Here is an 18260-nt window from a genome sequence, read left to right as displayed (position 1 = left end):
CTGAATGGTAAAATAGCTAAATCTTCTGTTCCACAAATAATAATTATTAGTTGAATGTTGCTAAAGATTCAAGATGTCTTTACATAATATACTAAACTTGAATTAAAGCATAATTGCTGTTCTTATAACATGCTATGCCTAAACAAAATAGGTCATGTGGCTGCTTGGTTCATAACCTACTAAAATACTGGGATTCCTATAACACCCATTCCATTTTAGCTTAGATTAGCATGTTGTTGTGTGAATTTAGACTTTGCCCAATAGAGCCAGATTAGAAATTGTGAAACTGGGAAAAAGTACATTTTATTTGAGGGCCAGAATTTATCTAGCTGCATTCACTGAACAGAGATTACTTATTGGCTTCAGACATTATAAAACACTATGGTTTGCTTTAATCCTAACTTCTCCATATAACTCCCTAAATTAAAATTAAACAAGCATCATTGATTAATACAGTGAATGAATACAGTTAAACTACGTGAATACTTACGTTGCAGCTTATCTTATTTTTGAGGCAAGGTTTACTAGTACCATCATAGCTAAGGATTACGATATTTTTACTATTTCTTTTATTTTTCATGAATTTTGTATTAGTTTATAAAAATGTAACATACAAAGAAAAAATGAAAATAATGGGAAAGTAAATGAGGAAAGGGAGAAGAGGAAAAAAACCTAAATACTTTGACTTCCAACTCTTTTTAGTGAAGTAGAATAGGGTTATAACGTACAGCCTTGACTTTTACTTTTACATAGTAATATATACTAGCCATTTCTATAACAACAAACCTATCTAATCAGCAAAATCTAAAGTCAAAGTTTCTTTTACTTTCCACCTCAAGCACAAAGTCCAGACCTAATTTCCAAGCAGAAACAAAGTTTGCTGTATTCTTTTCTTTAATTAAAGCAGTCAGTTTAGCCATTTCTGCTAACTCCATCAGCTTTTGCAGCCAGTTATCCGTTACGGGAATTACAGTATCTGTCCATTTTTGTCCATATAGCATTCTTGTTGCTGGATATTTTTACTATTTCTGCATCTCAAATGGCTTTTCCATGGCTCTCTTTTCCTCCTTCAGGGAGGAGCTGGCATATATGATTTCTCTTGCATTAAAAATGGAAATATTTTACATTAGCACAGTTATCCCCTTTTATAAACAAAAGTTCTGCTTCCATTACTTGAATGATTTAACTCTTGATACAGTAACTGATTAGGTGATCATGCAATGACATAAATGCTATAGCTTCGAAAAGAGTTTTCATACATGAAAATGTTGTGCGGGGGGGGATTTGTTTCTCTGTTGTTGTTCTTGTTTGTTTCTTTTGAATCGGTCTTGATTCCTGGCAACTTCTTGGCAACATTTTTGGAAATGGTTGCCATTGTTTCCTTCCTAGGGCTGAGGGCGACTGATCCAAAATCACCCAGTTGGCTTTGTACCTAAAGGAAGACTAAAACTCATGGTCTCACCAAGCTGGCTCTCCTGTAAATAAAGTTTATTAAGATCTCTGGATAGTTTTATGAAGGATATTTAAATGGTTACCTTCAAGGAAAAATGGAAATATTAGGAAAGTCAACATATTACCATGTTTTCCCCAAAATAAGACCCTATCTTATATTTTTTTTGAACCTCATGGGGCTCCTCTTGCCGTCTTACCTGATTTCCAACTCTGCGCTTAAATATTTTTGGGGAGGGCTTATTTTCAGGGGGAGGCTTATTTTAGCACATGTGCTCAAAAGCCCAATTGGGCTTATTATCAGGGGATATCTTATTTTCGGGGAAACAGGGTATTACATTTTATCTATTTCAGTTTTCCTTCTAGCCTCTTCCAAAAATCTCTTCCTTTTTTGCCTCCCTCCCAATCCTACAAATGCAACATCTTCCAACAAACAAGGAATCAATGGAATAATTAATTTTCCTATTACAAAAGGCATATTATTCTGTTCCTAAAAATAAGCAGTCTTTGCCTCAAATCTCCTGTACTCATCCTGGCCTCCTGATTTTCTGATTTCTTAAAGAATAATGAATGCTAATATTCTAATGTATGACACATACATTATCTAATGCATGTATCATACATTATCTATGTGTGTGTGCCACACACACATAATCTAACAGCACATAGATGACACCATATTTTAAAAATAAATTTAGAAAAAGAAGATAATCTCTCTGTCAAGTTCCCTGCAGGCTTTGCACTGAGAAAGACAAAGAGTGGACAGCATTTCATGGTAGGAAGAGGAAAGGAAAGGACACAAGGCAGCCTTTTCAAGAGCTTCATTCCCTTCCACTTGGTTTGACACACCTCCATTAAATCCAGCATAGGACAGACCTTAGTGTTCCACTGAATGCACACGCAACAAATAGGCCTGGAAGTCCAGGGGCCGATGAAAATATTATCATCACAAAATATGGCATTAGCTGGAGGGGAAAAAAAGGAGAGAAGGAAGATGAGGAACACTTTTGCTAAACAGAACAACCTTAATCAGGGGTGAAATCCAGCAGGTTCTGACAGGTTCTGAAGAACTGGTAGCAGAAATTTTGAGCAGTTCGGAGAACCGGCAAATACCACCTCGGGATGGCCCCAGAGTGGGGTGGAATGGAGATTTTTCAATATCCTTCCCCCAGGAGTGGGGAGGGAATGGGGATTTTGCAATATCCTTCCCCTGGAGTGAGGTGGGAATGGAGATTTTGTAGTATCCTTCCCCTGCCATGCCCACCAAGCCACCCCCACAGAACTGGTAGTAAAAAAATTTGGATTTCACAGTGACCTTAATGCACATATAGACTGAGCTCATGAACTTCACAAATCTCAGGGTAAAGAGCACCATTATGTGCACAAAGGAAGACACCTCTGTGCTTAATTTTTCAGTGAAGTAAATGAAGCTAAGGGGCAGAGGGCCTTTGTTCCTGTAACATGGTGAGTGTAAGGTCTAGACTTCAAGAAGGAATGGACACTTTGGACAGCCTATATAGTGGCTGATTCATCAAGAAGAAATATGACCTATAAACTGATCATTCTCCCATACCAATTCTATCTTAGGTATCCAATGCAAGATCAAAGTGATGGGGATTCGATAGTGGGGAGATGAATATCTAAATGCTGAAAGTGCTGAAATCTTCACCTAGCAATGGAGATCCCATCCTGAGAAAATTGCTACCAGGTGTAGATAAATTGTCTATAGAAAAACTGTCTTCCTTCTCTTTATTTTGCCCACCATCCTTTGCAGTAGATTAAAAAAAAAGGCTAAGACATCAACCAGAAGAGGTATAACCAGGATTTGGGGTTCATCATACCCCCCCCCCCCAATTTTTGAATTTTTTTAAAAAAAATTATACTTGAACAAAATGCTTTAAAAAGAAGATGGTAAGGTAAGGTAAGGTATAAGATGAGATGAGATGAGGTGAGGTGAGGTGAGGTGAGATGAGATGAGATGAGATGAGATGAGATGAGATGAGATGAGATGAGATGAGATAAGATAAGATAAGATAAGATAAGATAAGATAAGATAAGATAAGATAAGATAAGATAAGATAAGATAAGATAACCTTTATAGTGAAATTCTGTTGCCTACTTTCAAAAGTGTACACATACATAACACACACATAGATATTCTATACACATACATATGTATATACCTACACCCTAACAAATAAATACATATAAATATTAATCACTGTCCATCAACACTTTCCAACAAGAAATAAGGTCAATTTAATAGGGTTTCAAGCCACAAAGAATATGATTGCCCATTGACTTTCAGTTGTCCTTCTGCACTAAGGTAAATGGACTAGTTATCTAACTCATATAGATCTTTGAAGCTCTTCTGATGTTAGACCAGAGGTTTTAGACTCTGCCCACAGCCTGGAGTTCGACCCTGATGGGGCTCAAGGTTGATTCCTTCCATCCTTCTGAGTTCTGTAAAATGAGGAGCCAGATTTTGGGGGGACAGTATGCTGACATTATAAACTGCAGAGAGAATGCTGTAAAGTACTATGGGGCAGTATATAAGTCTAAGAGCAATTGCTATTTAGTAGCTATTAATGTGCTTTCTTGTTGGTTCTACTTATTTATTAATCATATTTATATGACTGCCCATCTCACAAGAAATAACTAAACAGCATATAAACAGATATGCACTAATTATTTTTTTTGTTACTGTTACTCTCATTCCTGATAAGCACTTTTTTATTGCTACACATGGAACTTAGATCTCAACAGGAGTGTTTGCAAATGTTCCCATGTAGATTGCCTCCATTTGCACATCATTAAAAAATGTTACAGTGCAAGAAATACTCAAATAATCCTGTACCACTGAGTTCAGCACAGCTACAGTTTAAAAAACAATTCAGATCACAGAACAATTCTCTGTTTACAATGTTAAATAATTTATTTACCTGATCTGGTGCTGAAATGAAATCTGCAGTCCAAGGATCACAGCTCATAAAAAAGGAATACATCACCAATCCACAGAAAACTGCACATACCAGGATGACCCATAATCCCACCAAATTAAAGTAAAGCGCACTAAGGAGAGGAAAAAAGATGAGTTAGAAATCATTCAATAAAGGGGAAAAAAATCATGTCTTGGACACTGCTTTTTTTATTTTTATTTTTAAAAAGTGTCCTGAAAATTCTTAATGCTATCTCAGAGTATGATAGTCACATTAGTTTTTGACAAGATGTTTCTTACCACAGTTAAAAGAAGCAAAGATTTAAACTTTCACTGGGTGCCACAATAAAAGAAGTCCACAATTTGCCCCTTGGTACATGTTCTCAGTAGTTTGAGATGTATTCCTGCTCTTTTCATAATGTATTTACTTCCTGCGACTCTTTCAGTGCCCAAGAGAGTTTCTTTGAAGTGTACTATTAACTTTCCCTGTCCCTGACATACATGAATGTGATTTGTGTGGAAAACAACTTGGAAGGTTATAATCCTTCACTCTGTTGTGAATTTAGATGGAAGTAGAATTGCACATTTAATATTTGAAATCCTATCTTTGTGGCTAGATACTCTGTTAAGACTGTTCATTTGTTTTCTAGTACTAATAAATGACACCAGTCTCAAAGGGTACTGGACAACATACAACAGCACTAAAAAGAGTAAATAAATAAACAAACAAACAAAAAATAATCACAAAAAGCAACGATCAATGCTTGTAAGAGAGTTAGTTTGGTCTAGGGTGTTAAGAAAGACCTGGTAGAAAGCAGACTTGGGCTCAAATCATTCTCTCTCAACCTGACCCACCTCACAGGGTTGTTGTGAGGAAAATAGGAGGAGGAAAGTGTGATGAATATGAATTATTTGTAAAAATGATAAATGTGTGATACAAATAAATAATAAAACCAAACAAATCACAAAAAAAGCAATGATAAATCCCCAATAAGCCCAATAAAGGCAATTACAGTCAAAATTAGGTAAAGGTAAAAGTTTCCCTTGCACATATGTGCTAGTCATTCCCGACTCTAGGGGGCAGTGCTCATCTCCATTTCAAAGCCAAAGAGCCAGTGCTGTCCGAAGACGTCTCCGTGGTCATGTGGCCGGCATGACTAAATGCCAAAGGAGCACATAACGCTGTTACCTTCCCATCAAAGGTGGTCCCTGTTTTTCTACTTGCATTTTTTTAATGTGCTTTCGAACTGCTAGGTTAGCAGAAGCTGGGACAAGCAACGGGAGCTCACCCTGTTACACAGCACTAGGGATTTGAACCACTGAACTGCCGACCTTTTGATCGACAAGCTCAGCATCTTAGCCACTGAGCCACCACTTCTGAATCAAAATTAGATTGAAATAATAGTGAAGGTTGAAAGGCAGAAGTCAGGAGAGGGAGCCTTCCATCTCTCTCATGCACAGACCTCACAAGAGTAGGGAATTTTCTGCTGGCCCTCTCTCAGTGGCCAATATTACTGTATCCCAAATACTATGCATAAGATAGTTCATTAAAAAAGTTATTAGTAGACTTTTTTAAAATTAAAAATAATTATATTCTAATCTTGAATTACATTAACTGTGATAGCTACTTACAGTTTGGCATGCTTTTCTGTTTTACATGAAATGCATCTTTGTATTGTGGATTGATTAACCCCATAAATTCCTAGCCAAGTAAACGTTCCTCCTACTGCGATTGTCCAAAATGTATGTCTTCTCAGAGGGTCAAAATCAAAGCTACATAAATAAGATATGAAAACTATTAATTGGCCATTGTTTAAATAGCAGGCTAGTTTAAAACTAATTTAATTCTACTGGAATTAAGAAACTTCAAGGCAGGAATCCAGAGCTAAATAAATACACAGATTTGGAAGGAATAGTAATAGCATGTAGACTTAGATTCTGCTCCATAGTGCTTTGCAGCACTCTCTGAGGTTCGGGTTCGAATCCCAGAAGCGTATAACTAGCTGATGAGAGCTAAACAGCTTAAAATAAATCTATACTAGTCTCCCTTTATTTTTTTGTTGGTAAATATAAAATTCAACACAATTATCATGAAAGCAACTGTCTGCGAAGGCTCCTGGATTGGGGCTGAAAGGTGAAAGTGGAAGCAATATGCTCCGTTCTGCGGAGTAGACCAGGTTGCCCTGATAGACCGTTCTCACTAGGAAAAACACTCACTCTCTGAGTGGTTTACAATGTCAGCATATTGCCCTCAACAATCTCGTTTTACTGATCTCAGAAGGACGGAAAGCTACGTCAACCTCAAGACCTGTCAGAATCAAACCCCTGGCAGTGGACAGAGTTAGCCAGCAATACTGCATTCTAATCACTATGCCACCAGGGTGGAATTATCTCCCACACATGCATTGGCTATTTGGTGCCTCTTATAATTTGAAATCCATGTTAAAAATTCAGTATTAAAAAATTCATTAAAGCATTCAGGTTGCATAACTAAAGAGATGTATATTGAAATCAGGACTCCATCTTGAAAAAGGCAACATGTACAATTCTTATTCAATCTGATCTGATATTTAAAAAATCTAAATACTAACCAGACCCAATCCTATTTAGCATTCTACACAAAGTTGGCCAGATGCTAAAATGGGCATCTTTGCACAAAGAAAAATGCTGATGCACAAATAATGGATTTCACCAAGAAGAAGGTAAGAAGTTCAATGCTGGAATTGCCTAGGTGGTCATCTGGTCCAGACCCTTATTATTAAGACCTGCCAATTGACCCCCAAGGGCAGGGGTGAAATCCAGCAGGTTCTGACAGGTTCTGGAGAACCGGTAGCGGAAATTTTGAGTAGTTCGGAGAACCGGCAAATATCACCTCTGGCTGGCCCCAGAGTGGGGGGGGGGAATGGAGATTTTCCAATATCATTCCCCTAGGAGTGGGGTGGGAATGGAGATTTTGCAGTATCCTTCCCCTGCCACACCCACCAAGCCACACCCACCAAGCCACGCCCACAGAATCAGTAGTAAAAAAAATTGGATTTCACCACTGCCTAAGGGGATTAAAGCAGAACAGGAGAGCAAGAGAAGATGACACTTGATTGTTCACTCACTTCTAAACCCATTAGACAAAATTAGTGGAATAGTTAATTGAAATCTGTATTTTCTTCCATTTCCTCCCTTTTGAGTTATGTTTTTTAGCTATATTCCTGGGACAAGGTAATAGCAAACTGCTTGCATATCACTGTTGTGAACACTACATGAATGTGTTCATGAAGACATCAGGATTCAAAGCCTACTTGAAAGATACTTTATTTCCTAAATGATTTTACTTCAACAATTATGTTTGTAAATGAATAATTTTAATCTTTACTGTTTGGATGGCACTGCAGCACGATATTTTTTCTCCAATCCATTTTTCTGTTTCACGATTATTTCCCCCAAATTTTATCTCCTCCCGCACACAAAAAAAAAACACCACTTCATTCTGTGCTGCTCTGCCATTTCATGTTGATGTAAACCTGATTGTGTTTTTATTCCCTAATCACTGTTCTTGCTCTTTTTTATTATTATTATAAAAGCAACTTTTATAGAAACATATTTTGCAGTTCTCACTGAATTACCATTCATTCCGTAGAGCAATTCTCTGTTTTTTTGAATTGCCACTTCTTTCTCATTGGGCTTTCACTTTTTTGGTTTTTACCCCTTTGCTTTGTTTTCCCTGTACAGTACATCATAGTTGTTCTACTTGACATCCAATTTGATTGTAATCTGGCCATCAAATCACTGCTGACACTTTGTGAAACTATACCCCATTTTAAGTCATTGCTTGATGACTATATTTATCCCTTCAATCCAGTGGTGGGTTTCAAATATTTTTACTACCGGTTCTGTGGGCGTGGCTTGGTGGGCATGGCAGGGGAAGGATACTGTAAAATCTCTATTCCCACCCCACTCCAGGGGAAGGATACTGTAAAATGTCCATTCCCTGCCCAATCCAGGGGAAGGTTATTGCAAAATCCCCATTTCCTCCCAATCAGCTGGGACTTGGGAGGCAGAGAATAGATGGGGGCGGGGCCAGTCAGAATTTTTACTACCGGTTCTCCAAACTACTCAAAATTTCTGCTACCAGTTCTCCAGAATTGGTCAGAACCTGCTGAAACCCACTTCTGCTTCAGTCTCAGGCTTGCCTGAGATCATTTACATTTAACATACCAGATTTCAAGAAATTTTATTTTAACAGCTTTCAGGGGTGGTGGAGGAATGAGACATGGTTGCCTTTCTCACATTGGAGACCAATGGTATAATACCTATGAAATTGTAACACGTTTTAGGGTCCAGATGTACCCTAAACTTCATGTTTTTTTAAGCTGCTAGTCATATTTGTTAGTATTCCAAATAATATGAGAAATAACTCAGATCTGAAAATAGCAAGGATAATTTTATTTTGGGATGCCTAGATCAAACATTAGATACTTTAAGTTATCTGGCATAATTATTGTTTTAAAGATTTTGAGAAATAGCATTTCGAGTTTGATATACTCCCACTATATACTTGATGATGCATATAACTGACACATGTATTAACTGAACAATATGGCCTGATGTTTTAGAAGTTTCTAAAATACCTAGAATTCTAGTGTTTTAAGCTAGATGTGCTTAAATAAAAACTAATGCAATTCTTTAAAGTTAAACTGTGAAGATATTAATATGTTACACATTTGGTCTGTGAAGGAAGAATAGGAATCCCATTTTTGGAAAATCAGTTGATTGAGCAGAAAATATTACTTTGGGTTTACTGAATCCCACAAAGGAGTCCAGAGTTTTTAAAACAAGGTAGGAACTTTTAGTTTTCTATGTTGGTGATGTAAGAAATTGGAAGGTTCTTTAACTCCTATGATTTGGTTCCGTTCTGTTATAGTTTGGATTTGGTTTCAAATCAATATATAGGTTAATTTAATTTTGAAAGAAATAAACAAGTGTTCTCCAATTCTTAGTTACTCTACTTGCATTCCAGTATGAGCCAAAGAATTTCATCCCTCCATCATGTGTACTAAGTTTACAGAATTGAAAAAAAAAACAACCTTCTAATATTTTACCTTCTCCTTGATTTTACCACTCTTGGAAAATTTCTACCATTTTCAGGGTATGTCAAATCAAAGGTTTAAAATACACTCCCATACATAAATGTTACTACAAACTTAAAAACTATTCTCTTTCATTAAGAGACCATTTTTGACATGACACCCCAACAAACTTTAAACCTATCATCATAAAAACTAAACCAGATCATGAGAAGTCATTCTACTTACTCAAAGACATTGAGACGTGATCCATTTTGAGCAGTTTCCCAAACGTTTTTTAAACCCCCAGCCTTAAAAGTTCCTTGAATTAAAACTGTCAGGAACCCAATCAGCATAACAATCAGTTGAAAGGCATCTGTCCAGACAACAGCCTTCAATCCTCCCTAAATCAAAGAAAAAGATAATATTGTATTTATCTTGATTTTGAATTGTACCGATTCAGTTTAAAGCTGTAGTTTCAACAAAGCTTTTTTTATGTTGAATACTGATTACCTCCTTTTTTTTCTACCCACAACCAATTATTAGTGCATTATAGGACAGAGCTCACATACAGTACAAGATACTTTCTCTGCAGTGATAATTCACAATAATCACATGCTTTAGGATAGACTATGAGTGACCCAAGAGTATAGGTCACTCATAGACTACCTATGAATTTCCACTCATTGGTAAGCCTTCCCTTCAATCCTACGTAGGCTCTTCAGCCATTTCCCTAAATAAATAGAGGCTTAAAAATGAATAAAGGACAGGATAGCTGTTACATGCTTATTTTAAGTCTGAGCACAGCTCCCAAATATTTATTAGGGATCACTTATGTCCAATAGTTTCTGCCCATCTAGTATGTTTCAGTAGAGTAGAGATATTCCAGGTCCCCTCTATGAAATGATGTCATTAAAAAAAAATAAGGAAGTATGACTTTTTTGTTGTGCCTCCAACTTTCTGGAAACAGCAATCACCCAGAGGTGAGGACAGTGTCCTCTTTCTGCAGGTTCTAGAAAGTTCTTAAAATTTGCTTTTGGGCCCCGGCTAGATGTTGATATATTAACTTTTTTTTTTTTAACATGGCTGCCTATGGATATATTGTATGACTGCCTATGAAATTTAGGCTTTATCTTTTTTTATGGATTTGGGTGGAGGTATATGCTATCCAGAATTCAGGTAGGCAGCCAGAATAAATGTAACTGATAAATAAAACAGGGTTTTAGATCATTTGGAGAAATAGCGTGCACAGAGGTAACATAAAATAAGATATGGTTGCAAATTATATACCCACTTTCAGACTATCATGAATTTTAATTTTTGGGAAATAATGCCTCTATTGAAAGCACATATCACCCATTTAACTGAACGAAAGTATGGTTTACGTGACTATTTTGAAACAAATCATACATTTGAGAATATAAAATGTTTTATTATTGTAGAAGAAAATACTGAAGTTTTCTAGTTCATCTTAATATTTGTGTTCAACTGTAGAACCCCATTAGAACATAAATGCCAGTTATTTAAACATTCCTCTAAAAGCATTTACAGTTCAACTACAGCAGAAACATACCAGTGTACAGTAGAAGGTGCAAACAATTCCTGTTGCAAATACTGAGCCCCAAAGATTAAATCCAGTCACTGAAAATCCAAAGGGAGTGTAATTAGATATACTGCAGGTTATTTTTTTTTTAATTAAATTAACCATAGTTTTTTTTTTTAAATATACAATAGTATGAGAGTAAGTACTGTTACTTAATCTGTTACCATCAGTTTTTCTTATATGCTGCAGAACTAAAGTTCATTTCCACCTTTTATAGACTTTTGTTTTCGTTTGCACAGGTGGTAAATTCAGTTCGTCAAATACATTGACCAAATCTCACGGGAAAGCAGAAGACTGCCTATCATCCTCCCAAAAAAACTAGCATTTGCAGGAAACACTAGATCAATAAGTGAGAAACCTCAGCTTTATCCTGTTTCACATTACGTAAGGCATTAAAGCAATGGGCTGGAAGGACAGAAAATGTCAAAGTACAGAAGAAAGTCTTAATCCATTATCTTAAACTGGGCACTTTGCCCAGAATATGAGAAAACTATTCAGAATCTATCTTCTCTAGTTACTTTTTAGCAAAAGGGGAAAAATAACATATTGAATAAAAGATAAAAGAATAACAGATTGAATAAAAGAAAAAGTAAGGGAGGAAGGGAGCTTTCAGATAGATAGATAACAAAAAACAAATTTTCCCTTTTCTCTTGTTCTTTTCAAGTCAACAACAAAGCACTTACCTTGATTGAGAGCCAAAGCTGGAGCATAAACTACCACTCCTGTGTAAAGGATCTATGCAGAGTAGAAAAACTATTAGTAGGTATTTCAAACAACAAAATTCATAGGGAGCAAAATCAAAATAAGAAGGAGATTCAGCTGGGATCATATTCCAAGGTTTTGACTGAAAAGTGGCACTGGCACCCAGAGGCAGGCTCACACACAAATGGAAAGATATGTTTATGAATGATATTCATTCATTCAGCTACACTGTCTGCCTCATTTTTTCCCCAGTTTAACATGCCTTTTACATCTGTGTGACCATCCATCTTTTAGGTTGAAAATACTAACAGCAGTTCTAGCTACTACTAGCTGGAAAAATATCCATGCTCCTTGTCCTATATATTGATTTCTAGATTGTAACATAGATATGTAGTTAGAATTTCAGACAAGGCTTCAGAGAAAAACTCAAAATGAATAAAATTCATAGAATATTCTTGAGCTACTTGTGGTCTGTTTTAATCTTTGTGATTGCTTTGAAAATTCTACAGAAAAAAGGACCTTGTACATGAGCTCTGACCTCCAGAAATGCTGAACTTCAAGTTCCCCCAGTACCCATCCCAACTTCATTAAATGATGATGCCAGAAATATTGGAATTTACAAAGGTACATTATAATTAATTAAATGTGTTTAATTGATATGTTTGAATCTGTACTGTGGTTTATTCAGATTACCCAACTGTTTTAACTGAGATTTATTCTGTGGTAAGGTTGTAATGCTTAAAGTTGGAGGTTTGGGAAACTCTTGGAACTTTTCTCAACATATTATGATTTTATTATTTTACTCAGATATAATTTTGAATATATGTGTGAATGATCCCAATCTGAAACAAATCTAAAGAATAAACCAATCAGCCTAACATCAATACCCAGGAAGATACTAGAAAATAGTAAAAAAAAAATCTGCAAACATCTAGAAACAGAAAGTTATAATTATAAACCAGCATGTTTATTAAAAACAGATCATGCCTAACCAATCTTATTTCATTGACTAAATTGACTAAATTAGCAGACTAGTGAAATGCTGTGGACATAGTATATTTAGAGTTCAATAAGGCATTCGACAAAATATATCACAACCTAGTTCTTAGTAAGCTAGAAAAATGTGGGATAGACAGCATCCGTACCAGATGGATTTGTAACTGGCTGACAAACCATACTCAACAAGTAGTTCTTAATGGTACTATATCTACATGGAGGGAAGTAAGTAGTGGGGTACCACAATCTTAGGCCCTGTACTCTTCAATATCTTCATAAATGATTTGGATGAGGGAATAGAAGAAAAACTTATCAAATTTTCAGATGACATTAAGCTAGCAGGAATAGCCAACACCCTAGATCACGAGCTCAGTATTCAAAAAGATCTCAACAGACTTGAACAATCCAACAAAATAAAATGTAATGTGAAGAAAAGCAAAACATTATACTTAGGCAAGAAAAAACAAAAGTACAAGTATAGATTAGGCAAAACCTGGCTCAAAAACAATAATTGTGAGAGGGACCTTGGAATCCTAGTGGCCAATCTTTTTTTGCAGTTCTACAGAATGTCCTAAAATTGCAAATTGAACTATTTCTAAAAGGTGGCAATCTCCTGCTGATGCTTTTTTTTTTTTTTGAGTATGTGGAAGGGCCCTGGTGGTGCAGCAGACTAAAGCACTGTTATTAACATCAGCTGCCTGCAATTACTGCAAGTTCAAATCTCACCAGGCTCAAGGTTGACTCAGCCTTCCATCCTTTCTAAGGTAGGTAAAATGAGGACCCAGATTGTGGGGGCAATAAGCTGATTTTGTATAAATATACAAAAGTATGAAGGCTATTGCTTAACACATTGTAATCCGCCCTGAGTCTCCGGAGAAGGGCGGCATATAAATCAAATTTTTTAAAAAATTAATTTAGAAAGTCGAGTTCTTTTGGGAACAAACATTCCCCTAAATAAGCAGATGCATGAAGTTGCCATCAAGAAAAGCCAATTAACCTTATACTGCTTACAGAGCAATCTCAAACAGCAACAGAGCTGTCATCTTTCCATTGGCTATTTGTGATCCACGCAACACTGTTTCCTGAAAATGATTCTTGATATATAGTTGCCTAAGATGTTGGAGGAAGGATTTTCTCTTTATCACCTGCAAAGTACAAATAAAGATGTTCCTAACTGCTCTGAAGCAAATTAGACTTAAAGAAATATTTACCTATCATACCTTTGGCATTCCCTAGAAAGAAGACTGACTTATTATCAGAAACATGAAAACCAAAATCTCACAGTTATTAAACATTCCACATTCTGAATAAAGTTATATGGGTTGTTTCACCCATATGCGTGTGTGAATGCATCAATTAAAAACAGTAGGGATTCTCTCTGAAATGGCCAATCAGATTGCACTGCATCCCTCGGGCATGGGAGAAACTGGTTCAAGGCAAATAATTCATGACTCCTAAACCCCTGACATGGATCTGATCTATAAGATACTGTGTAGTGTGTAGAGTATACTATTTACTATACTCCAAAGTGCAACATAAATGCTAGCTAAAATGTTTGCAACAGGGATTAATCTGGAAAAATGTGTTCCTTTTTACAGTCCCACAATCTATGTTGAAGTTCTACATTTGAAGCTGAAATTTCAAAAGGAAATCTCACTCTTGAATGCAGAATGTCATGCAGACTAGGAAGAGTCTAGATCAAGGATGTCAAACTCAATTTCATTGAGGGCCACATCAGGGCTGTGGTTGACCTTGGGGGTGGGGGCCGGACAGGCATGGCCGATGGGGTGGGTGTGGCTGACTGGATGGGCATAGCCAGCTTGACACAACTCCCCTAACTGCTGGCATGGGTAGACTGGGCCAAAGCCATACTGGCCCGATGTTTCCTCTTCACATTGGGCAGTCTGGGCCAAAGACATGCTTGCCCTATGTTTCCGCTTTGCATTGAATAGACTGGGCAGAAGAGACGTGAGCCAGCCCCTTACAATTTCTAGTATGGCCCTGTGAGCCGGATCTGACCACATCACCGGCCGAATCTGGCCCGTGGGCCTTGTGTTTGTTACCTTCCTGCCAAAGTGGTACCTATTTATCTACTCACACTTGCATGCTTTTGAACTGCTAGGTGGGGATGAGCTGGGGTGAGAACGGGAGCTCACCCCTTTACGTGGTACTCAGGTCTTGAACTTGGGTCATCCAGCTGACAAGCACAGCATCTTTACCACTGAGTCATCACACTGCCCTTATTAAATGTTAGTTAATGGGGTGATGGAAATCCGGAAAGATTATGCTCTTCCATCTGTAAATGTAGAATTTGATGCTATGACGAATCCATGTGATCTAGAGTCTTCTATGTGCAGGATTCTATAACTCTTTAATTTTCGAACCACTACATAGACATCCTCTATCACATTCACTGTATCATAGAAGAAAATGAGGCTTATTTTGAACAAAAGATCCATCTATTATGTGGACTACTGCCAAAATATTAAAAAATCACATTTGTCATGCAAATGAAGAAAATGTCTTACCGTTTGCAGTATGTAAATCAGGGTTGCTGCCATGCGAACAGGCTTATTAAATCTTAACTCCAGGTACTAGGGGAAAGGATGGTTACAGTAAATAAAAATATTTGTTGCTTTATCATCCCCTGTATTCTATTTTATTCAAGAAATAGTTCCTGTAATGACTGTGAAACTGATCTTCCCATAGAAAATGCCAGTAATTATATATATGTATATATAGAAATATATGTGGATATATGCACAATTTTTATTTTTTTGGTTTGGTTTGTAATGTTTATGTGATGTATATTGGAGGTGGTGACCCTTTGAGAGCTGTATGCAACGAAATTTCATTTTAATGTATGCCGATTAGTGTACATTTAAAATGACAATAAAGTTATTCTAAGTCTAAATCAAACTGGAAGTTCAATTGATATACTATAGGTAGTCCTTGATTGAGTGAGACAGTTGTTAAATGAATCTAGCCCCAATTTATGACCTTTCTTGCCACAGTTGTTAAGTGAATCACTGCAATTGTTAGGTTAATGACACGGTTGTTAAGTGACTCTGTTTTCCCATGGACTTTGCTTGTCAGAAAGTCGCAAAAGGTGATCACATGACCCCAGGACACTGCAATGGTCATAAATATGACTCAGTTGCCAAGCATTTGAATTTTGGTCAAGTGGCCATGGGGATGCTGCAGTGTCATAAGTATGAAAAATAAGTCACTTTTTCCAATGCCGTTGTAACTTCAAATGGTCACTAAATGAACTGTTGTAAGTTGAGAACTACCTGTAACTTGTCCTACATCCTGGAATGAGACATGGGATTGATAGGGCCCATAACCTTATTTTACTTGCAGCAATGGTCAGCAACATTGCATACACGGGTTCAAGAATGGACTCCAGGAAGCTCTCCACAAATGTCAAGCGTTTATAGGATAACTTAAATCTCACAGAAGTCTTCATCTTGCAGTATTCAAACTTGGATCTGTGTGGATATCTGCCTAAATCATTGCATGGGTTACAAACTACACATAGAACCAAAAAGTGTAGCCAGCCATTACAGATACCTGGAGAGTGTTCTATAATTATATTTCAAAAACCTGGAGTATATTTTCTCATTGTGAAATATTTCAGTTCTTTTGGCAAGTCGGAAACTATAATTTTACATCTATATATGAGGGTTGAGTGGTTCCATTTATGAGATAATTGGATTCTTAATGGCTTCTAATGGGAGGTTAGTTAAGTAATCCTTTATTAAGTATTCCCCTATTAAATCATTAATCAAACAATTAAATTGTGAATTTAACATTAGGAGAAAATCCATTGTCCCAGAACCAGCCTCTCTTGTTATTGAAATGGGATACTATGATCTACAAATTACTATTCACTACTGTTCCTTGAATTTAGTTCACATACATATTCTGGATAAGTTTTATTTGTTTCTCCATTTTATTATTCTGAATTTTTATTATGCCAATCATTCAGAGTTAGTTTGAATCAGACATTCTTTGAATCTATGTAATGAATAAAATACGAAATGAGAGAAGAAAAAATTGATTTTTTTAACATTGATTTTGATCTGTATTTTCTAAAAGATTCTAAATATGTCTGTCTAACTTCCCTGGACATACACACACACACACACACACACACACACACACACACACACACTCCCTCTCTCCCTCTCTCTCCCCCCCCCCCTCTCTCTCTCTCTCTCTCTCACACACACACACACACACACAAAGATGAGACAAGTGATTGTATGAAACAGAATCCTTATTTTGATATTTCAATATAGGAGGAGCAGGTTTTTGTCAACATATCATTTACTCCTCTTCTTTTCTATTTCAAAAAATTAATTATTTTAATTAATTATTTTAATCTTTTACTGAAGATATTTGACAATGTTCTAACAATTAAATGAGAATTATTGTCTATCTTTGCAATCTACAGATAATTGTTGTAAATAATACATTTGTAAAAGTTGATCACAATGGTCCCTTTCAGTTAAATAATCTGTCCTTTAGAAACAAAAGCATGCCCGCTATTATCTAACGTATATACAAATTTATTGTCCTTGCAGATTTTAACACATTTTCTGTCTCTATATTAATGTAGGTTCCTCTGCATCTTGCTGCCTTTTAAATATATTGTGATTGCTCTTCCCAGAATGGCAAATTTGCAGAAGAGATGATGTCATGCCAGGCATCTCTTCTCTCCACAAAGAAATATCAACAAAGGTGCTGCCAAAAATGTCTTAGATGGTCAAATGGAATCTGGTCCAGGGTCTGGAGCAAGAATCACTTTCTAGAAAAGGGAACTTACCTCATAAGTGCTTGTGATCCCAGATCTGTAGAAAACGGGTAGAAAAAGTTCTGAAGTAGAAACGATGACGAACGTATATGCTATGGCAAACAGAAAGAAAGATGATCCATGGCGATAGACCTCAGCTGGGGTTCCCAGCACAGTGACGGCTGACATGAAACTAGCAGTGAGGGACAAAGCCACTGGTCCACAGGTCATCTGCCTACCACCAACCAAAAAGTCCCCAGAGCTTGCTTTTTTCCGCTCCTTAATTGCAAAAAAGATCCCAATGCTAGAAGAGACCAGAAAAAGGGCGGCAAAGACCAAATAGTCCCAAATTACAAAATTTTCCACAACTGGAGGGATGAACTTGCCCATGGTGCTGATTAGCTGGCTTCTTGTCAGTTTGTGCAACTCTTTTTGATTGTTTAAAAAAAGAACTTCCAAAGGGAGAACAAATCTACAATGCCATGAGTGAGCAATTCAATTTTCCAAAAGGCAAATATAATCCAGGATCCAACTGATATTAACTTCAGATTTCACTCCAAGGTCATGTTGCAGAGATGTTTAAAAAACAATTGTGGGTAGCTTTTCATATAATGTCTTCCTTGTCAAAGAAAGAGTCAAGGCTTCTGCTAATAAAGATTGAAAAAAGGAAAGATCCAAGAGTTCACACCCTTTTTATCTGAGAAACTTTATTAAGGT

At 36.6% G+C, this 18260-nt stretch overlaps 1 protein-coding gene across 1 annotated transcript in view; it reads right to left on the bottom strand.

Annotated features, from left to right (window-relative positions):
• The window catches only part of SLC5A12 (solute carrier family 5 member 12), a 30432-nt gene extending 12499 nt beyond the window's left edge, over positions 1-17933 (bottom strand). Inside the window, exons 1-8 of the mRNA XM_070957542.1 lie at positions 17577-17933; positions 15274-15339; positions 11731-11782; positions 11018-11085; positions 9694-9848; positions 6020-6160; positions 4392-4521; positions 2326-2414 (exon numbers count right to left, since the gene is read on the bottom strand). Coding sequence (XP_070813643.1) covers positions 2326-2414; positions 4392-4521; positions 6020-6160; positions 9694-9848; positions 11018-11085; positions 11731-11782; positions 15274-15339; positions 17577-17933 — 1058 coding nt within the window. The remainder of the gene's footprint in view (positions 1-2325; positions 2415-4391; positions 4522-6019; positions 6161-9693; positions 9849-11017; positions 11086-11730; positions 11783-15273; positions 15340-17576) is intronic.
• Positions 17934-18260: the final 327 nt, after the last annotated feature.

This window comes from Pituophis catenifer, unplaced genomic scaffold (genome assembly GCF_029215685.1).
Source record: "Pituophis catenifer annectens isolate HBS135680 unplaced genomic scaffold, rPitCat1.0.hap2 SCAF_1, whole genome shotgun sequence".
Classification (NCBI taxonomy): domain Eukaryota; kingdom Metazoa; phylum Chordata; class Lepidosauria; order Squamata; family Colubridae; genus Pituophis; species Pituophis catenifer.
The sequence above is the reverse complement of the archived record's forward strand: the minus strand, read 5'-3'. Positions and strand labels throughout refer to the sequence as shown.